Source organism: Vespula vulgaris, chromosome 1 (genome assembly GCF_905475345.1).
Source record: "Vespula vulgaris chromosome 1, iyVesVulg1.1, whole genome shotgun sequence".
In the NCBI taxonomy this organism is placed as follows: domain Eukaryota; kingdom Metazoa; phylum Arthropoda; class Insecta; order Hymenoptera; family Vespidae; genus Vespula; species Vespula vulgaris.
Window position 1 is genome coordinate 2,430,001 of NC_066586.1, and position 22,911 is coordinate 2,452,911.

The 22,911-nt window shown below is 38.3% G+C and overlaps 2 protein-coding genes and 1 long non-coding RNA gene across 10 annotated transcripts in view; 2 read left to right on the forward strand and 1 right to left on the reverse strand.

The window, feature by feature from the left end:
• The window catches only part of LOC127069774 (uncharacterized), a 275,276-nt gene that overhangs the window by 231,614 nt on the left and 20,751 nt on the right, over positions 1-22,911 (reverse strand). The gene's annotated exons all lie outside the window — the stretch shown is intronic.
• LOC127069705 (protein vein) overlaps positions 1-22,911 on the forward strand; it is a 231,043-nt gene that overhangs the window by 188,316 nt on the left and 19,816 nt on the right. Inside the window, exon 5 of one of the 2 annotated variants that reach the window (XM_051007051.1) lies at positions 13,882-21,812. In XM_051007051.1, the coding sequence (XP_050863008.1) occupies positions 13,882-14,008 (127 nt within the window). In that variant the 3' untranslated portion in view covers positions 14,009-21,812. Of the gene's footprint in view, positions 1-13,881; positions 21,813-22,911 lie in introns of those variants that run through there. The other variant, XM_051007062.1, reaches the window with a different exon arrangement.
• The window catches only part of LOC127069561 (protein FAM214A), a 133,777-nt gene that overhangs the window by 37,705 nt on the left and 73,161 nt on the right, over positions 1-22,911 (forward strand). The gene's annotated exons all lie outside the window — the stretch shown is intronic.

Consider the following 22,911-nt stretch of genomic DNA (forward strand, 5'->3'; position numbering starts at 1 on the left):
TATGAATGGGCAATTAATCCACGAAAACCACGGACGCTACGAGCTCAGCGCCTGCATACTCCGTTACGCCGCTAAGCTACCTAAAAAGCCGCCTTACGCCAAAGCACTGTATTATTCAAAGAGCACCGCTTTACCTAGATAATAATTTATTTAGCCGGAAGTGAGTATGACCAAAAGAAAAGAGATAGGAGTTAGAGAAAACTCTTACGTAGAAGTCGAGACGAGAATTAGAAATGAAGAGGACGTTGGAAGAGGACGATTGGTCTCCTAGTCGGCCATTGTGAAATAACGAGAGGATTGTGTATTCTTGATAATTATCTCGTTGCTTCATTCGCTTAGAAATTTTTCGATTAAAAATCAAATGACATGAACATATATATATATATATATATATATATATATATATATATATATATATATACACACACATTTTGAAGACTTAAAATAGAGATATCTACGGGAAGAAATCGGTATGGAATATATGTAGTTGGTTCTAACGTCAAGCAGACAGTTCGTAAAGTATGCAAGAAAGTCAGTAGTGGGTTGCGTCAGAGCCGTCGTCGATGTGTTCTTTGAAAGACGGAAGAAATTCAAGAAGAGAAAAGCGGAGAAATTTCGGCACGTGCTCTCGACACCTTTTCTCGAACGGATGCGTCCTCCTCGTCGGTCTGAACGATCGCGAATAAGGAGCACAGGAAAATACGTCGTAGAGGTGAAAGAAAAAGAAAAATAAGGTAAGGAAAGGAAAGGAAAGGAAAAGAGAACGCGTCGGTGGCAGCCGACAGTTGAAACACAAAGTAAAGAGACGAAACAAATACGATAACGCGTTTTGACGAGTAAAACTTTGGCAAATCGGCTCTTCTCGTCGTTCGACGGAAGGAAGGAAGGAAGGAAGGAAGGAAGGAAGAGACGAAAAGTTAAAGCGGAAGAGAAGGAGGAGATAAGAAGGGTTGGTTTAGCATAGACGCCTAAGGGAATGAGAGTTACGTTTTCTTCTTCGATCTTCTCTTTTTCGCGAATCTCTTTTTCTTTTTAAGAAAGAAAACTTTCTTTCTCAAGCCCACTACAACGTTTCGTTCGTCCGGACACAATGGCAAAGGAACGGTTGCCGTTCACGTTGATGTCAAGAATACTCGAAGAGCTTTCCTTTGATTAAAGGCACACACGCGAGCGTGCGCGCGAGCCCACACGCATCTAAATAAAATGTCTCCTTAACGACGACGAAGACGACGTACCATCGTCTCTCGTTCGAAACGCGTCTCCTCTTCTTTTCTTATCTCGACGAGTCGACTCGCGACGACTCGAATATTAAAGTGTTCTCTTTGTACGACATCGAGTGCGCCTTGGATTCGCAGACGTTTGTCGCTTTCTACAACCTCTGATTTGTCTTCGCGTTCGCAAATAGAACGCGCGTTCGAGCGAGAACGGCCCTATCGATCTCTCCTCCCTGTCTTTCTTTTTTTTTCTTTTTTCTCTCTTCTCTAATTTCGTTCTTCTTTTTTATCTTCTTTTATTTCCGCAGCTTTCGTTCTTTTTTCTTTTTTGCTTTGGAGAACGCCAAAAAAAAAAAGAAAAGAAGAAGAGGAAAACGTCACGATAACAATCCGATCGTGATAACTTCGGAAAAGAAGAAACTAAGTCCCTTACGAGACTTCTTTTTACCGACCTTAAGAAATAGATAAGGTTACATTAACGAACTTTAATTCTCTTTGTAGGATGCGGAGAGTGTAACACAAAAAAAAAAACGTGACCAGCTGGTCGGTCACGTCGCGGACGAGATACGCGTTTTCGCGAGACAAAATAAAGTTTTCTCGCCCTCTCTCTCTCTTTCTCGCTTTCTTTGCCACCGTCTCGTTTTCAGTTTTTTTCGAGATAGAAACGGAAACGTAGGGTAGACCGGAGGAGGACGGCTTGCATCTCGACAGCTTCCTCCGGCTAGCCAAAACATTCGAGACTTGATCTCGAGCCAAAAATCTCACCGCATCGGCAAAAAGATACACCTGGTTGGCTCAGACGCTGTACTCGAAAGATTCTCAAATAAAGGAATGACGAGAGGAAACCGTAAACGAAATTTTATTTAACGAGGCTATCTCTTACGGATTTGGGTTAACTTAAAAGAAATCAACAAATTTTCTATTTCTTTTTCCTTTCGTTTCAATTTTACCGCGTGATATATATGCATATACATACATATATTATATATATATATATATATATATTCTAAATGATAATATATTTTAATCATTATTATATATGATACCTATCAGAGATAGTAGCAGAATCTTTTCTTCTTTTCTCATCTTTTTTTTCGCCAGAAAGAAAATATGTACAAATGATTAAATAGACGTAATCGTGAATGCGTCGTTGAAACGTAATAGTACTCTTCCCATCGTTGGATAATTTTATCGGAGTCGCGGTGAAACGCAAAGCTGCTTGTAGTAGACGCAGGCGCGCTTTCGTGCGCAAAAGCCGCGCACACGCTTTTCTATGGTCTCCCAAACATCGTCCGTAAATATTTGCTACGACTGGTCTCTCTATGTCGTACACGTGACAAATGCGAATACCCTTAAACCGACCGGTCCATCGACCTCGTTTCTTCTTCGATATTTAACAAGCTTTTTCTTAACCCCTGACACTTTCAAATCGATGACCCTTTATTTTATTAAACAAAAAATCTATTACTAAATAAACCGTCTATTCGATCTTCTCTTCGTTCTTTCAAAATTCATTGATACGGCTTGTCGACCAACGTCAATTATTTTTGTCGTCTAACAATTTAACTCCTTATCAAATTATAAAGTTAATTTCTTTTCTTATATATACTTTTAATACACATCGTCTGCTGCCATGAATAAAATCATTCTGAAAGAGAACGATCGACCAAGATGATCCGAAGGATTAGTGACCTCCTCTCGACGACCGTATTTTTCGATTTACTACGGTGCTACGAGCGAATAAGACGTTCGGAGTAAGGGGGAAACGTCTCTAAATCAACGTCGAGACATCTTCGATTTCTTCGAAACGCGCGATCTCATTCTCTTCGAAATAATTCTCGAAAAAATATACGCTCTACTTCTCTTCGAGATACCAATATGTGTGTGTGTGTGTGTGTATTGTTATTTAACAAGACATATCGATGAGATTAATTAAGTTGATTTGAACGATGAAAAGAACGATAGGATAAAAATGATCAAATTAACGATCGAATTATCAAACGTTATGTCTTCGATGTCTTCGTACTTTCTATCGATAATTTTCTTTTCCTCTAATAAAACAGTAAGAGAGAAAAAGACAATGAGAGAAAGGATGAAATAAATTTGGGAAAATGATAGTCCCCGTTCCGTTCAGGCCGAAAGGGTAAAACGAGAGTTAGAAGGGAAGGAGGATCAAAGTAAAAATAAAAAGAACAAATAAAAGAAAGAGAGAGGGAAACGGAGAGATAGAGATAGAGAAAAACAGAGAGAGAGAGAGAGAGAGAGAGAGAGAGAGATAGAAACGAAGAGACAGAAAAAGACGGAAAGAGGAAGAGCATGGAATTCGGTTCTTTGTACGGTAGAGCCGATACGTAGGTATATATTTGCGTTAACGCCGATGCAGAATTTATGGGGGAATAACGGTGGACTATCGGCTTTGCTCGAGCACACAGCTCTGCTTTCACGTGGAAGGAAAGAAAGAAAGAGAAAAGGAAAAAGAAGGGAAAGAAAAGAAACAAAAAAGAAAAAGAAGAAAACGTATAAAGAGCATAGAGATACTTGGAAAGAATAATCGAACGATAGAGAAAACGAAGCCGATTCTATTTCGTCTAATAAAAGAGCGTATGAGAATCGTTATATCGTTGTATGAGAGCATTCGCAAACGTTTAACGCGTTAGGATTCGAAAAAATAATTTTTGTTATCAATATCAAAAAGTTCATTTCATCGAACGTCTCTATTAAAACAAAATTCTATTATCCTTCGCGTCGAACGCATTACGTTATACGATCGGTTGTCTTACCTACCAAGAAAGGAAAGCTCTCCTTTCTACTAGAGTTTAACGGATCGTTACAACGGACAACACACGGTGCAACGTTATCCCTTTCCTTTCAAAGTTTCTAAAATTTATGCGTAACAAGCGATAGGGACTATGCAGAATGATCGGATGGAGAACCCTCTACTCTCGAATTTCCGACGTAACTCGATCGATGAAAAAGCATGGAGCGTCTAATTACAAAAGTTATAGTAGTTGTTGCTGTTGTTGTTGTATCATTATTATTGTTATTATTATTATTATTATTATTATTATTATTATCATTATTATCATCATTATCTTCATCATTATTATTTTCTAATAACGCGGAAAAACACGGAGTTATTGTTTTCTCCATAGGTACAGGCACAGACATCGACCGACCGAATCTTTTTCCAATCTGTTTTAGATTTGCACCGTTATGCATAATTCATATCGGTCGGAACTTGTTATTCAAAGGCAATTCCGTACGATCGCGACTCTCTCCATGCTTCTTTCACCCCCTTTCCCCCCTCGTGCAAGCCCAACTTCGAACGTCGTTCTCGTCGCGTAGCTTTTACGTTCAATTTAATGCATCGACCGGTTGTACCTGATAACTCAGTCGCGATGGGCTTAATGTTTACGTCCGCGTAACATCTGCTGAACGTATTAATCAGTCGGACTATTACTCAGCAGTGCCAAGTGTAAAACGCGCGGGCAATCCGGAACGATTCACCTTAATTAATTAAGTTACCCTCCTCGAGGCAGTCGAAAGTTCTGAAACGGTGGTGCATGCCTCCAGCCCGAACAATTACATCGCTCAAGTGCTTCCCGTCTTCATTTGTCGGCGACCGTTGTTCGCCATTTTCACGTTCTTCCTTAATCCGAAAGTACGTAAAGACTCCCTCTCATCCCTATCCCTACCCATTTCTATTCCTCGTTCTCCCTTTCCTACTTACCTCCACTTTCTTACTCACTCGAAATCCAGAATATTACAAACGAATTTCCTACGATCTATCTACCACCGTCTTATTCTTTACGCATCATCGATCTAACCCTAAGAAGGCTACCTTATTTATCCTTTCTTCGCCTCCTTTTTTTACTACCTTTTACGATCGAAATAAATAATGAGGGTACTTGCGGAGAAAGCATAGCAAGCCTATCGAATGTTGGATACGACGTTGATCTGATTACATGAGAAAGCACTAACGTCAAACTCCAAATAAATACTTATTTCGTCACCACGAGAGCAACACCTCTCTTACTTGCTTGCTTTCTCTCTCTCTCTCTCTCTCTTTCTCTCACTTCCGCTTCCTCTTCTCCTCTCTTCCCTGCTCCTTTTTACGAGGAAAACTTTTTCCTAACCAGAAAGCTTCGTGAGCTTACAATCGGTGGACAGTCTCGAGAGATATACGTAGCTACACGAAAGCTTGAGAAAAGTTACTTTCCAAGCGACATATGTGGGCAACACACGTAGAGATGGAAGTTGCTACGGGATCGTGTCGCAAGCTTCGCGTTGCAAGCATCGCGTCTCAAGCTACGAGGCACAAACTCCGAGGCATAAGGTTCTCTCTCTCTCTCTCTCTCTCTCTCTCTCTCTCTCTATCTATCTATCTATCTATTTCTCTCTCTCCCCTACACAGGGAGTTTGGCTATCCCCTTCCTAACTCTACCGTCCTTTGCCGTCTAACTACCCTCGAGCGTCGCTTAAGGAAATGGAGCTGTCCGATGCAAACATCGACGCGACACTGCTTGGAGTTTTGAAAATATGCCGATAAATGATAATCTGTAGAATCGGTGTTCTCGTACTTTCAATGACGCAAACACGTTCCAGACTCACTCATTGTACCTCCTACCGCGGTATATAACTTTTGGAAATTAAACTTTTATATTTCTACCGTATAATTCCGATTTATATCATGATTTACATTTAAATTGCAAAAATTTAACTCGAGATCGTTTCAAGGAGATATCGATTGAAGCTAACCGTAAATATTTCATTCGTCTTGGATATATATTTCACGAAAGAGAGAAAGAGAGAAAGAGAGAGAGAGAGAGAAACAGAGAATCGTTCTTACTTTATTCCCGTTGCGTGCAATTTGATATTAAGTTCGCGAAGGGTGGCAACACCCTTTAGATAGGTGTTATACCACATACACACAGTCGTGTCGGAGTTGGCGACAACTAGCAGCCTCCTCTTCGTCACGGCACGATAACTCGGTCTGTGATTTTATAAAGAATTGTAAAGTTTTGACCAAGTCGAATGAGTTAAAGAGACGACGAGAGTTTTCCCCATCCACCCTCCCCTTCTCCAGAAAGTAGTCCAAAGTGTTTGTTCGAGAGAAACGATCGAAAAGTTTGCCCGAGTCATTTAGCATACCGGCCAATCGAGTCGAAGTGCTTCTCGATGTAATGGAATCCATGAACGTCGCGATGTCGGAAATAAATTTTTGTCGGTATTCGCTCGCGACGGGAAACGATTTGACTAATTAACTGCCTTCTCGATCGTGCTAGAAATTCGACAAAACCATGACTAATGACATTACCCATCGAACGTTTATGCATTTGTCGATTAACCAAATATCGACAATTTTATTCGATATTCTATGCTTGTTCTTGCAACGAAAATTTTCAAGATCGATAGACACTCGGCCGTCATTAAACATCGATGCACGTACGCCAATTCGTTCGCCATGATTGACAGTGAACTCGAATTAATGTTAAACGTCCATCGAAGGCTAATTTAAACCTATAAAATACATCGGTGTGATTTCGATCGATACCGGCAATGAGATGAAAATACACTTTGCTTGTAATTCAATAAAACGATTCATCAATTATTTAATGAAAAATCGATTTCTTGTAATGTTTTTTGTTTCTTACGCGCAAACTATGATAAATAATTCGTTCAACTTTTGAGATATTCTTTTAGAAACACTTGTAATAGAATCATTAAAAAGCAGCAACGTAAAATTGTCTTCCTCGTCTCGTCCTCTATCATCCTTGTTTCCTCTCGTGAATCGACACTCTCTCTCTCTCTCTCTCTCTCTCTCTCTCGCGCGCGCGCATTTTAGTTTCTCAAATTCTTTCGAAATTTTTTCTCCGACATTCCTTTATCGAAAGTATTTGGAGAAACTTATAAAAAACTTCTTCGGTAGTTTGATATTCCGACAACGCGATCTTCCGTATGAACGAGTGATTTATTCCATGAACAATGCATCGTTTCATCCAAAATCACGATTCATCGTTCCTTTAAGAGGGAATCTCTTAAAGAGTATTAAAGGCTTTTCGCATTCTCCTCGAATGTTTTAATGAAATGGTTTCTCTAATTGTAGGAATATCGGGTACTTCGAGAAACTGCAAGTTCCGTTTCGGTATTACCAAAGAGCAATACGTTTCTCCAAAGTTAAAGATCAAACGAATTTATAATGAACCCTTTTGATATATACGTAGGAACATTTGCGTCATACATTAGTAAGCCTACTTTAATCTATAAACGTAGGTTTAGCTAGTTAGATATATACGTATTGAATGTTTCACCCAAAAAGAGATACCATTGTTAATTTACGTCAGGTTTTGATATTTCAACGTATATTATTCCGTTATAACAAGCCATCGTAAATGATATATCAAAGAGACTATGTTAAGTAGATCGTTGGTCGTTCATATCGAGCGATTATGTTTAGTTATCCTGTGTAAAATTGAAAAAGTTAAAACTAGCAATAAGTGATCGATCGATCGTATCGTAGAAAATCGATACGTTGTTGGAATACGATCTCTCGAACGGAACGAACGAACGAATACCACCGGCCAATGTCCCAATTTCACAAACCTGTAAAGCCAGCTGGCACCTCGCGCGACATCGCGAATCTCCCTTCCACTTTTCCTCCCAAAATCCTCTCAAAACCCTTTTTACGTGTATCTACCAACGATATCTTCCGTAATACCCTCGCAAAAGGGTAATGACTAGACATAAATCTACTTGAAAAGGTCCTCGACGAACTCTTTGACTAATTCTCTCTCTCTTTCTCTCTCTCTCTCTTTTTCATTTTCTTTCTGGCATATCATGATAATTCTCCAACACGTTTTCACTAAGTCGTTGATCTCGAAAGTTTCAGTAAAAGTCAAAAAGTTTCTGCCCAATCATCGAAGAGAAAGAACTACGCGTAAAATATAAAAAGAAAGAAAAAAAAAGAAGGGAAAGAAAATGTGGAGGATGTAAAATGAAAGAAAAAAAGAAATATTATACTTGTGTGTTAAAAATTCAAATTCATTCTTTCCCCTTGATTTTACTTCTTGTTTTTCTTCCTTTCTTTCTTTCTTTTTTTTTTTTTTTTACTATTATTATTCTCAAAGAATTCGTAACATTTGATATGTATACACGCGAGACGTCGTTAAAAATCGACGTAAATCTAGAGGATTGAAAGTCAGAGTACGGATCTAGTTCTTATTCATAGTTCATTTTTATATGACTCGAATCCGATCAATGTAAAGGAAGAAGAGTATGGGAAATGCGCGTGGAAACAGAAAGAATACATACGTGAAACATTTACTTTCGAATATCTTTCTGAGACCAAACGAATGAATACGAAATGTTTCTTAAGATTATCGTTAACGCTCGTAAACATTTATTCGATGTTGGATCCTTCCGAAGAAGGGGATGATCTTTGTTGGAAACGAGCTCTTTGTTGAAAGCCACAAGCTCTCGAGTAAGGAATAAGCAAGGAAAATAATCGTTGTGCGCTTTTAAGACATCTCATTGTCGTAGGACACTAACATACGTTTATATCCCGTGATTCCGCGTCCGGGCACTCGAATTAAGGGTGAAAGGTTTCCGGTAAGTTTGACCTCTTCGCTAGGTCAACGAGTATGCAACGAAGGTAGAATATATATATATATATATATATATATATATATATATATCTGCATGTGTATATATGTATATATATATTTACCACATCTGACTACTGCTTGCAACCGCAGTACGACCGAATAAATGACCCAGTTTTGCTTCTCCTAAGGTAACTGTGAAAGGATTGGTCGAATCGTGAGAAAAAGAAACAGAGAAATATATGTATGTATGTATGTATGTATGTATGTATATATATATATATATATATATATATATATATATATATATATATATATATAGAAAAAGATAGAGACAGGTAACTTGGTGTTTTCGGAATGAAAGAGTGTTTCGAAATAAAGTGTGCTACATTATAGAGGTCGTCGACCGGGACTAGAGTGGTAGAAAAGACGTCGCCGACAAGTACATGAAAAACGAGAGAAAGAGATAGAAAGATAGAGAAAGACAGAGTGGTAAATAATGAGAAGGTAGAGAAGACAGAGAGAATGAGAAAGCAGATCCAGAACATTGTGGTTGAAAGAAAGGAAAAGAAAAGAGAAGGAGATATAAGTTGGGGGGTGGGGGATAGGATAGGAGGGGAAGAAAAAAAAGGTAAAAGAAAAACGATGGGTCTCCGACCCTTTAAAGTGTTATCTTTGAAATTGCGCTCCGCGAAAGCGTTATTAAATTAAGTAAACCGCGAAAAAGTTTCTTTTCGTATAGCTGCGTTACCGCTACCGCCTTGTGCGCCGTTTCGTTCATGCTGGGGCTTGGAAAACCGGGCTGCATCTCTCCTGGCACGATGCATATCCCAGTTATACGGGAATTAATATCCTACCGAGAGAGCGAGCTCCTCCCTCTCCTCTTCTCTTCGCCCTTTCCTATCTACCTTCTGGCTTTCCTCTGAGAGAACCACCATCGCCGATCTCGTGGCCCTCCGCAAACGGGCTCCGTATAAAAGGGTTTCATTTCGCCATCGTAATAAGCGGAAACGGAAGCGGAGACTACAGAGAGAGAGAGAGAGAGAGAGAAAGAGAGAGAGAGAGAGAGAGAGAGAGGAGGAAAGGACTCGAAACGAGGAATCGTGTATCTATCGATTGCTACTTCGTCGATTAAAAAAATTCTACTCATATTTAACGTTTTACGTCAATTTTACTTTGATAATATAAAAATCTTCGCTTTATGCTTCGTTCGAACAATAATTTATATGAACGTGTAATAAATGTCAATATGGGTAACTACAATGACATATTAATGTTACGTTTTATTAAAATTTTCATTGACCCATTCGACGAACGTTACGCTCTCTTTATTATATATATATATATATATATATATATATATATATGTGTGTGTGTGTGTCTTTGTCCGTGTGTGTTATCGGTAAATTAATAATTATAATTTTGAAAATAAACTTACATATCGCGAAAAAGAGATCCGCATGACAAATATATTAACGTCGTCCTTTCAAATATAACGCTACGAAGTGGCCATAGCATCAAACGAGAGACGCACAGTTATGAATTATAAATGCGTACCATAATGCGCATACCATGATGCAATTTTCCTCCTAAAACAAACTTCGGGTGTCGTGATGGAATTATAATTATACGTACGCAATATGTGTATGTACATAGTACGTGTAAGCAGAGTTTAGATCTCTACGTAAAGCAATTAATTATCTGCACAAAGCTGGGGAACCGTGTATTACATCAGAGAAACATTAATACTCGTTTTACTCTCATAGAAAAACCAAAAAAAAATAAAATAAATATAAAATGTCGAAACAAGATATATTAAATACATAATACACATATAAGTATGTAAGTCACTTTGAAAAAAGTTTAAAAAAAAAAAAAAGAAAAATATAAATCAAGGTATAAACTTCTTATCAAAGAAATATTTATTTTACGATGATATCTAAGATGAAAGAAACGACTTCTTTTTCGATTGATAATAAACGACGTTAATTAATTAGACGAAGAAAACTTAATTACTTCCTCCGCAGGGACGAACTAATTAAATCAATCAAGAAAACTGAAGTCTCGTTAATAAAGACGAAAACGATCACTCTCGATTCTTCAACTTCTCTCCAATTAACGCTGGTAGAAATCGAACAAAATCGTTTTACGCGTATACTACGGTGTTGTCACGATTGGAAATATAGATTTCTCTTTTTTTTTTTTCTTTTTTTTTTTCCTTTTTTTCATATTATATTCCCGAATGAATTCGTAGAGGCGGATTGATGCTGTAAAATTTATAGCCAATAAAGAAATAAGTAAAAGCGAAATTGGAACGATATCAATTTCAATTGATAACAATACATTATACGTGTTTGTAATTAATATAAATTAAATTCAAAAATATAATAATAAAATTTAAACGTGAAAACGGAACCGGGAAATTTCAATTCGTACGTTCGGAATGAATTAAAAAATTTCATTATTAAAAACGACGAAACGATCGATCTACCTAACAAAAACATTTTTGATGATACGTCCGTTTGAAAGTTTCTCGACTCCATGATTACCACGCTTTCGGTAGAAGTTTCTTAAGTTTTTGGCGAAAGAGGCTTTCGTTGTTGGGTTATGGCAAAAAGGATGTGAAAGGTGACATTAAAGGATTATTAAAGACTGAAAAACAATGCTTCCTTTTTCTTTTCTTTTTTTTTCAAAAAGCGACGATCGATCTCACTCGTGAAACAATTGTTTCTATCGACCAATCAGCGCACGCTTCTTCTCCAGTGAATAACATCGACTTAACGAGCCGCGCTAATTTATAATTTTTCTCTTTTTCTGTCTTTTTTTTTTGTTTCTTACTTTTTTCTTTTTTTTCTGTTTTTTTACGGCTCCATAATGCCTCCTATATTTCGCGACACGAACGAAACGATCACGAAAGCTTTATAAAAGTGTTCCAAGTGATCGTGACTGAAAGGAGGCCGGTTGAGATGGCGAAAAAAAGAAGAGAAAGGAAAAGTAAAAAAAAAAAAAGAAAACATAAGGGAAGAAGAAAGTCATCCATTAGAACGTGAAATGTGGGGATACGAATATTTTTCCAAGAGAAAACATTTCGAACGGACACGCTAATCGCGCGAGTACGGTTTCCAAAATCGAGAGTATTTTCAAAAAATCCGTGGACGACGTAACTACATACATATGCAGATACGTTCGAGAGGTCGTTCGCAAAACGCAAACACACATTTATTCGACGTCGCGTCGTTCCAAAAATAAAAGTGGCCGACCACGTTGAGTGTGAGTCACTAAGCGTAGGTACGTATAAATACGTTGAAATAAGATCGATAAATGGGGAGAGAGAGAGAGAGAGAGAGAGAGAGAGATAATTCGCTGTTAAAAAATAAGGTAGATCGTAACGAACATTTAAGAATAATAAAACGCTTCGCATGAAAAAACATGTTACTATCGAGACAAATTATACGAATCGTCGTGCGAAAATAATCGTGCGAATCGCAACTCGACGAGAGAAGGGAACGCGTAATCGTTAGATCGAAGACTCGTTTGAATCTTTCTCGAAAAGGATCGTTCATAGATAGAATTTCAAGGACGATTTCGAATACCGCGGTTGGATTTTAATATACTTTTCGTTCAAGTTGACGGTGATAAATCTGTTTAGGGAGAGGAAATAAATAGGTTTCCTACGTGCGTTATCTATCGCTGATTTACTGGGTGAATTTATTTTACGGCAAGTCGTAAAAGAGTTTCCTGGAGGCTCGGTAAGCACGCATGATTACGATAAATCTCAATGGAAAGCCAATTACGCGCGGTGCGCGGGTGAAGTTACCGCAGAGCGTTAATGGGTTTAAGTGAATGGTAACAGTAAATTGTACTATCTCCCCAGCACTGTTTTAGTTTTGTCCCGCAGTAAATCCTTGCCGGCGGAGTACATTTAGCAACGCGTACGCCGTGCCGCATCGCCACCGTAAATCCGTGACACCCGAGTCGCTCTAAAAGTTTCGTAACGGAAAAATTCAACAAATTTTCGAATGCCGAGGGAGGTGGAAAAGAGGAGGCGAAGAAAAGGAAGAGAAGATGAAGAAGAGGAGGAGAAAGAAGAAGAAGAAGAAGAAGAAGAAGGAGGAGAAGCGTAAGAAGAATGAAATTTGCGAGGCAAAATCTAATTCGATGCGGTGCCCGGATAAACGCGATGCTTCGTTTCGCTTTGCGCCTTTTTATCGTTTCACGAGCACGTGTTCCCTGTCATTCTCTTAATACGCTCCTAAACGCAGTCACGAGCCCGACAAATTTTCGAAGCGGCTGCTGTGTTTGCCGAACGAGAAAGAGAAGAAACTTTTCGGCGTAACTCTTAAGCACACACGCTTTCTCCTTCCTCTTCTTCTTCTCTCTTGTCTTGTCGTAATTCCTCTCTTCTCTTCTTCTCGCCACCTTGACTCATCGAAAAGAGAAGGAAGGACGACGCTTCTGGAACGGACGAGACTTTACCTATGCGCGCGATTTCGCAAAATAGAAAAAGAGAAGAAGAGAGAGAGAGAGAAAAAAAGAAGAAATGAAAAAAAGAAATACGCGCGAGCTCGCGTCGTCTCTCCCGCGAGACGCCCCAAATTTGTCGGAGACAAAAATACGCTTTATTGCACGCCAGACCGAAAGCTACCGTAGACCTGGACTTCAGACTTCTCTCTCTCTCTCTCTCTTTTTCTCTCTCTATCGTATGTTCTCTCTCCAAGAAGAGAGAGAGAGAGAGGGAGAGGGAGAGAAGGAGAGAGAAGTCTCGAGGCGTCTACCGACGTTCGAGCGTCTCCTCGCGCTTAGTTAACCGTGCTATAAATACGACGACGCCGGCATAACGGTATTTTTTTCTTTAAAAAAAAAAAAGAAAAAAGAAAGAAAAAGAAAAAAACGAAATAAAAGATCTTTCGAGTCCATACTCGTTTAACTACCAACGTATCCTTCCGATACGCCTATTACCCAACGTAACAGATCGTAATATTAACTTAATGATAAGGAACGTAAAAAAATATACATATGTATGTACCCAAACTAATCGAATTTGTTTTCATTGTTTCTAATTACAGATGCGCGGAAGGCTTCACGGGTCTACGGTGCGAGACGAAGGACGTCATCAGCACCGGAAGTGTGTACAATCGTCGTAGGGCGCCCTTTTCCTGCAAACTGGGACTCTCGACCTCGTACTACTGCTAGCGATAATCGCGCGGGGCCCTTCGAATGAGTAGACCCTTTTCGACCCATACGAAGCACGCTCGGTCTAGTCGGTCGTCGGACAAAACACGAAAGTCCGCGAAAAAAAAGAGTCGTGAGAGGGCCAACGCGCGACCAAAGAGAATGACGGATCAGGGAAACGAAGATAAAGAGAAAAAGGGAGATAGAGATAGAGAGATAGATAGATAGAGAGGGAAAGAGAGAGAGAGAGAGAGAGAGAGAGAGAGAGAGACAGGGGATCAGTTTAAAAAAATATACGTTGCTATACGAAAATATGAGCGAACGACCCTACGATACGATGAAATCTAAAAGTGGGGAGGGCTAAAAGAGGGAGAAAAAGGGAGAGAGAGAGAGAGAGAGAGAGAGAGAGAGAGAGAGAGAGAGAGAGAAAGGGAGAGAATGAAAGAGAGAAAGAGAGAGAGAGAGAGAATCACGTAGATTAAACACGAATTTAGGTAGCATTTGATCTCGGATAGTCCATCGAAAAAAGAAAAAAATAAATAAATAAATAAAACACTTTTTACGAGGACACGATTTCCCAAAACTAACTAAATATGCTTACCATCATTCGTATTTTCTTTTTCTACTTCTTCTTCATCTTCTTCTTCTTCTTCTTCTTCTTAACTATACTTCTCTTAAACTACTTTTGTGACTTTTCTTTTCTAGAAAAATCTCGCGTCACGAAACGAGCCTCGCGCTTCCGTAGAAATTTTATTTGGGAAACAGAGAGAAAGAAAGAAAGAAAGAAAGAGAGAGAGAGAGAGAGAGAGAGAGAGAGAGAGAGAGAGAGAGAGAGAACGTATATGCATATATATGCATACGTGTGTCTGCTGAGTGTGTGTATGTGTGCGAGAATGTGTATGCGTTTGTATGTATGCGTGTTAAGTAATATGTATATCCCGTGCGAGAGAAAAAAAAGAAAAAAGAAAAGAAAGAAAAAAAGAAAAATAAAAAGAAAGAAGGCGAAGACGTAGCGGGTCTTCGACGCTCCTGACCCTTCCTCGAGTTCCAAGCTCGACGGACGAAAGGGTTGAAACATAATGCGACTTTCGTAATCTATAAGTGTCACTCGTTCTCAAAAACCCTCGCGAGTCGCCCGTAAAGAAAAAGGAAGAGAAAGAGGGAGAGAGAGAGACAGAGAGATGGAAAAGGGTGGAAGGGAGAAGAGAGAAGAGAAAAAAAAAGAAAAATATAAGAAAGAAAAAAATGAAAGAGAGGACGAAGTAAAAAAGAAAAAAAAAGAGAAAGAAAGAAAGGGCGCTCGAAGGCCGCGCTTCTCAAAGTCTCCACGGAGAACAATACCAAAGAGCTCAAGGGTCTCGATCAAGGACGTCGCGAGTGCGGATAAATTGCTCCGAATCTAAATCGATATAGGAAGAGTTCCTCCCTCGAAAAAGACGGCCTAGTTCAACGTTAGAAAAAAAAAGAGAAATAGGAAAAGAGAGAGAGAGAGAGAGAAAGAGAGAATGAAAGAGAGGGAGAGAAAGAGAGAGAGAGAGAGAGAGAGAGAGAGAGAGAGAGAGAGAGAGAGAGAGAGAGAGAGAGAGAAAAAGAGTGAAAGAAAGAGAGAGAAAGAGAAAAAAAAGAGAGAGAGGTAAAACTGATAGAAAAGAGAAGAAAAGAAAATCCTTTCGTACCTTCCCGATCTGCGGTTACTTTTTTAGAATCCTCTTTGTCCTCTTGTCCCCGTTGTCCTCTCCAGTTTATTCTTCGTCGTTATATCGGTAAGACGAGAAAAAATTTTTGCGAAAAAAAAAAGAAATAAAAAATGTAAAGGACGCTGAAAAATAATAGAAGAAGCGTCGTCGAATACGCGAAAATTGAAATTGGAGTCGGTACGACGGGAACGACAGCGACGAGGAGAGAATTCATTCTCGTACAATGGTATACGCCGAAGAAATGAAATCTTTGTCGAATGGGCGATGGTAACATTCATCGTGCCTTTAATATACTGATATTTTCGCGTGCGGTTAAGTCTGACGTTATACAAAAATTCAATTTCAAATCTCTTAGCACGGTGACGGTCGGTACGTCTTTCCAAGCTATCCATTCTCTTTTCGAAGAAAAAAAAAAAAAAAAAGAAACAAAAACAAAACCGTCGAGATGAGACAGGATTGTCCTGAGACGAAAAAGGTGAATAGGGGGAGGATGATCTATATTCAAAAAGAATCGGGAAAAAAAAAGAAATAAAAAATATAAACGGAAGAAAAATAGAAAGAAAGAAAGAAAGAAAAGGAAAAAGAAATGGACGAACGAGAGACACAGACGTTTTGAAAATTTTGCCTCGAGAAGATCGTCGTCGTACTTGCGAATCTTTTTCAAGTAAACTAATATACATCGGACTCGCTCGTCAAAATTTCTCAACAAATCCCTCCGTACCCTATTACCTTAAATTTCTAACGGCGCATCATCGATCTTCTCGTAAAATTCCTACGTCGCGTCTTCCTTAACCTGTTAACGCCACGTTTAACGAGTATACTCGTCATGAAGGGATAACAATTTTTTATGTTATGACGCGTATATACAAAAAAAAATTGCCAACTCTTTACGACGAGTATTTATTATCTCGTTGTTTTGTTGTTTCGATATATATATATATATATATATATATATATATATATATATTTGAAATATCGTAAATTTACGAATAATTCGTGAAATTTTAACTCGAGCATCAAAATGAATAATTTCTCTTTTCGTGTGACGAGTATACCCGTCATTCAACCTCGCAAAAAAAACAGGAAAAAATTACCATTTCCTCGTGACGTGTATATTCGTCAAATACAATTTGATAGATTGAATTTAGTTAATAATATCAATGAATTTGACCAATAATATTATTGATTTTTCCTAAAAATCAACTGCCATTTCGTTTTTGGAGAAGTTTCATATGCTCCATGTTTGATGAGTACATTCATCGTCTCTTAATTTTTGGTACACAACGTAGATATACATTTTTAAAACAGATCTACACAGTTAACAGGTTAAGTGTCAAGGGAGGAAACGAAGCGAATAGGGTAGAGAAAAAGAGAGAAAGAGAGAGAGAGAGAGAGAGAGAGAGAGAGAATGAGAGAGAGAGAGAGAGAATGAGAGTGAGAGAGAGAGAGAAAAAGAGAGAGAAATTAAAAGAGAGAGAGAGAGAGAGAGAAAAAGAAAGAGAGAAAGACGGCGCGCTGTACTCCAGCAGTCTCGGGACCCTATTTATGTTTTATATATTATATTATATATATTATATATATAAATATGTGTATAAACATTTTTAATTTATTTATTTAATTCATTAATTTTATTGATTTACTATTAAACGTCATCTCCACCTCGGCAAACGCCTTTGTTCTTCATATCTTACGTTCTCCTTCATAGCATTTACGTTCTTTTTATTCTATTTTCGATTTTGTTTCATTCTTCTTGCTCGTTTCTACGAGTGTACGGAAAGAAAAAAAAAAAGAAAAGAAAAAAGAAAAAGGTAGGTACAATTTTTGTTTTGATTATTATTATTAGTATTGTTATTTCCTTTCTTTTTCCTTTCATTTTCCTTTCATTTCATAATAATTTTCTTAATCGTTAATTATCATTTTATCGAAAAATTTGCCTCCCGAATTATATATTATATATCATATAATATCGAATATCCCACAATTAACAAACTAAAGTAAATTAACATGCGCTTTTCAACGAATGTAAAGATAAACAAAATACGTATCGCTATTGGGCTGATTACGAAGGTTTTACTATACGTACTTCGTTATTTAATGATAAACAAATTTTTAAAAGAAACCATCTACTTTACTTTGTGCGACAGAAGGTGGGATAGATCGAAGAGAAAAATTTATAAAGAAAGTAAAAATATCTATACTTTCATACATACATATATATATATATATATGCATATGAAATGTATATAAATATGTATACATAAAAATATACATATACTGCGGTGACGAGGTAAGATGCAAAGCAAACGTCTACTTCGTCGATGGGCATATATCTATATACGATGGAAGAAGAAAAATTTCTCGAACGATATCAGGAAACGCTCTCCCGACATATCAATTTTCGCATTTTAGAGGATGACGACCAAAAGCGACGGTAACGTCAAAGAAACGCAATACGTGTGCGTTTCCCGTGCCTACGAGAAGAAACCGAGCGACGTTGTCTCTCGACAGTATCTTATTGCATTCCGCGCGTGTCGTTTTAAAACACACAAGCTCACCACTTACATCCTAAAGGGAATAGCTTTCTCCATGCTCGAAGATATTTTTCACTACCGTTTTAAACAAAAAAAAAAAAGAAGAAAGAAAAAATAAAAAAAAAACTAACGAAGAAAAGAAAAGGAAGGGAAAAAGAAAAGGAACACGAGGAAAGAGTCGAGGTATGAGAAGATCATAACTTTTATGTAAACTCAACGAAAAACGTATATTTCTATATTGTCAAAGAGTTTTTATAAGTACGAGTACGAGAGAAAGGAGAAAGAAAGCGAGCTAGAGAAGAAATAAAGGAAAGAGAAACGTGAAAATAGATGAGAATAGGATAGAAAAAATGAGAGAAGAGTAAGGGAACCAAAAACCGAAAAAGCATAGAAAAGGGGAATTCGCGAAAAGCACCCTTGAATTTCTCGCTCGGCAAACGCGTACTCTGGGATGTTCCTCGTAAAAAGCTCTCCTCGGTACCTACTCCATAAACCTCGAAGCACCGGTACATTCATTCTAGTAACCGCTTCTCTTAATCGAACTCCCTACCGCCTCTGGCGGAGTAGCTTTTCTCGAGATTGCGGCTCGCCTGGAAAACTTTCTCGAGAAAGTCCACGAGAAATTCGAATTCGATTCGAAAATGCGCGCTTTTACCTTACGATCTTTCCTTAGGACACGCGGAAAGTTTATTTGAAATCTTTTGTATCTGACAAACATTTCCTTTCTATTCAAAGAGAGAGAGAGAGAGAGAGAGAGAATGACAAAGTCCCATCGAAAAGGAGATGCAACGTCGTACTTCTTCGATATCATGACAAAAACTACCTACTTCCCATTAATCGTCTCGGTAATTATCGAAAAGAGATCAATCACTCGTACATTTTTCATGATCGCGAATTAAAAAAAAAAGAAAATGGAAAAAGAGAGGAAAAAAAGAAAATAACGAATGGATAATCCCAGAGAGATCGAAGCTATAAGTACGTTAAGATCTTGCTTAGGAAGGAAGGAAGGAAGGAAGGAAGGAAGGAAGGAAGAAGATGAAGAAGAGGAAGGAGGAGGAAGCGGAAAAGGAGAAGGAGACGGAGGAAGAAACGTACATGAGGGCATCGTTAGCTTTTACGGTAGACGGTACGATCGAATCGCAATTACCCGCGTCATCCTATTCTAAGATTTTCACGATCGATTATAAAATTTTATTACCGATAAAACGATCGAATCGCTGCTATCGAAATTCTTTATCGTATATATTATCAACGATTAAATATTATTCTCCAACATCCAATACTTCTTCCTTCCTTCCTTCCTTCCTTCCTTCCTTCCTTCCTTCTTCCTTCCCTTCTTCCTTCCGTCGCGTAGAATCAAGAATACGTGTTACCTTAATCCATCTAATATTATTATTATCACGGAATACCGTGGTCACCGATCGTCATCCCTTAGCAATGGAATACGTGACTTTGAATTCAAACGTCCAGCGATCACAGCGAAATTCTGACGTCTCTACGTGAGCCGGCATTTCCTCTAACGCCGTACCTACTACTATTATAGTATACTATAGTATACTTGCTATAATCTGGATTATTAACAGGAGAGACAAAGCGAAGCAACAGGATCTATCGCATTTCGTCGAGAGCAATATACAATAACAAAAATACACAATTTTAATATTACTATCAGTGAGAATTACGAAAAAACATTTTACGTAATAATAATGATAAAGCACGAGATACAATTAACCCGTATTGTATCGAATTTCGATTGGAACTACCGATTTTTATCGATGAACGAAGTCTTCTTCTGGTATTTCAATCGGACTCGACCGGATCAATCGATCGATCGATCAAATCATCCCGGAATGAGAAATAAACGATCAAATCCAGGACTTATCGGAATAAAAGGAATAAAAAGAGTAACTATTACCCTGTATCTCTGATATATGTGTATGCGTGCGTGCATGCATATACATACGTGTATGTGTGTGCCTACGCGCGCGAGTCTATGTGTGTAAAAAAAAAAAAAAGAGAGGAAGATCGAATAATCGGGAATACAAAAGCCAAACCCAGAAGTTACATCGTCGCGCATACGCGTTTTGTTTCGCTCGTTACGTAAACCGAAATCACGGAACGGTAACGACGAGTACGACTGCATAAATACGAGAATCGTTTCACAAGAGAGAGAAAGAGATAGAGATAGAGAAACAGATAGATAGAAAGAGAGAGAGAGAGAGAGAGAGAGAGAGAGAGAGAGAGAGAGAGAAAGAGGGATGTCGACTAATCAATTGCGTTCGAATCACAGAGAATTTTCAATGCGCTCAAACTCGAACGTGTCTCTTCGCCCCGTTGTAATAGTAAACGCGGGATAGAAACGATAGAGAAAGCTATGATCGAGAAAGTATTGTCCCGAGAAAATCGGTAAAAGAGAATCGATCGTTTCAACCATGGCTGTTGTTCCGTTCTATTCTGTTCTATTCACCTAGCCTACCTATCTGCCCTCTTTCTCTCTCCCTGCTCTTTCTCCTTCTCCTCCTCTCCTCTTCAACCCCGTTCAACCACTCCCTCCCATCTCCTTTCGTGGTTTACCCTCCCGTGTGCATAATCGAAATTTAACGTTATCCGATGGGCTCACGAATCGTCGATTAAGAGCCACACGTTAAACGCTTCGACGGCACTCGAACTAAACGAGCATATCGTGGGTTTAAACGTTGTGAATAGAGAAGAGAGGAGAAAGAAAGAAAGAGAGAGAGAGAGAGAGTAAGGAGAGAAAGAGAAGAGAAGAAAAAGAGGAGGGGGGAATGATAGAAGCGAGAGAGTAATACGGCTAGAATAATTTTCTCTTTCGCATGTTGCTCACGCCCGACGATGCTTGATCGAGAGTGCCGTCGATAACTCGAACAAATAAGATAATTGGCTGTTTTTCACGCGAAATGAAAGCTGTCCTTTGGATAAAATAGCTAGATCCATTTTTCTTTTTATCCATCATTCTTTCTACTACTATCTTCCGCAGTTTTTCCAAACTCTCTTTATATCTCTCTCTTTCTGTCTCTCTCTTTCTCTCTTTTTCTCTCTCTGTCTATTTATCTATCTATCTATCTATCTATCTATCTATCTATTTATCTCTTTCTCTCTCGATATCGTTTCCACGCGAGATTTTACTCTTGCCGATGAAAAAATAAAGTCCACTGGTAAGGGTTTACGAATGCTACCGATTGTAACCGATTATTTCGAATCGACACTACGGATCAATTTCCCACGATAATATTTCCTCTTTCTTTCTATCTCTCTCTTTCACTTGCTCTCCTTGAGTTCTAAAGAGAAAAACGATCGATAGGATTTTTATGACTCGTATCATGCGTACCCAATGAAAAAAAAATCGATCAACGATCGGTCAACTAAACCGAACGTACATACATCGTTCGCATCGATAAACGAAAAAGGAAACTCTGAATAAATTAATCTCTTAAAATAACATCCGTCCTACCCGGCAGATCCCAATGTATTTTTTATTTTTCGAAAATAATCGATGAATTAAAAATATATGTGGGAAAAATCTTTACTGTGAGATTGTATACGATAATGAATAAAATCTTTCGCGATTCTATCATTTCTATATCGGATTATAATATTAAATTTGTAAACAGTATTTGTATATGTATATATGTACGTACGTACGTACGTATGTATGTATGTACGTATGTATGTATGTATATATGTATGTATGTATATATGTATTATATCACTTTAAATTGTAACAGACGACGGAACGCACTTTGATTAATTATTTTAAAATTGATTTAATAATCAATCAATTTTTTTCTCATCATTTTGATTACATTCAATCATGAATATAAATATATATTATATATATATATATATATATATATATATATATATATATAAATAATCCGTCGAGATAAAAATAACATATCATTCCAGCGAATCAAAGGGAAAACGCGAAAAAGAATAGATAACTTCATATATATATATACACATATATATTCACATATGATATATATACATTCATACATACATACATACATATATATATACATATATATATATATTCACTTCCATGTCTCGATCCAAGACACTTTAACTCGTCCAGGATTTATTCGTTAGCGTGTAGCCGACACGCGATGTTCTAAGATCGTCGTCGCGTGTAAGGAATTCTATCGCTCGAACGATCATTCATCTTTCTCTGTACGCGCCACGAAAGCGTAAGACAAAAAGGAAATGGATCTAAGATGGTGGGAGGAAGGAACGAAGGGAGGAAGTAAGGACGAAGAAGTGGGTGGTTGGGTTGGAAGAATGAGAGACGGGCCAATGGAGAGAGGGTGAAAGGGGGAGGGATTGAGGGGGAAGAGGGTGGAGAGATAGAGATAGACAGATGGATAGAGAGACGTGGCGAATGCGTGCCTTGAATTTCGTGAGACCGATCGTTCGCTCCCAAGGGTCTTCATTAACGCCTTAATTAGAAGCGAATTCGAGCGATCGTCCACGAAACGGTATCCGAACATGCATCTCGAGGACGTGTCCTTCTCATTAGTCTCGTCGCATTAACCGCACGAGACCCCTATTGCCTGCCATTCCTCACGGCCTCATTGTGCGGCACATCTCGTATTCACTGTCAAATTAGTGCGCCCACGGTACGGACGCGGTGCTAGCTAGCCTCCTAACGATTTGCCCGCCGGCGTGTTAAAGTTCG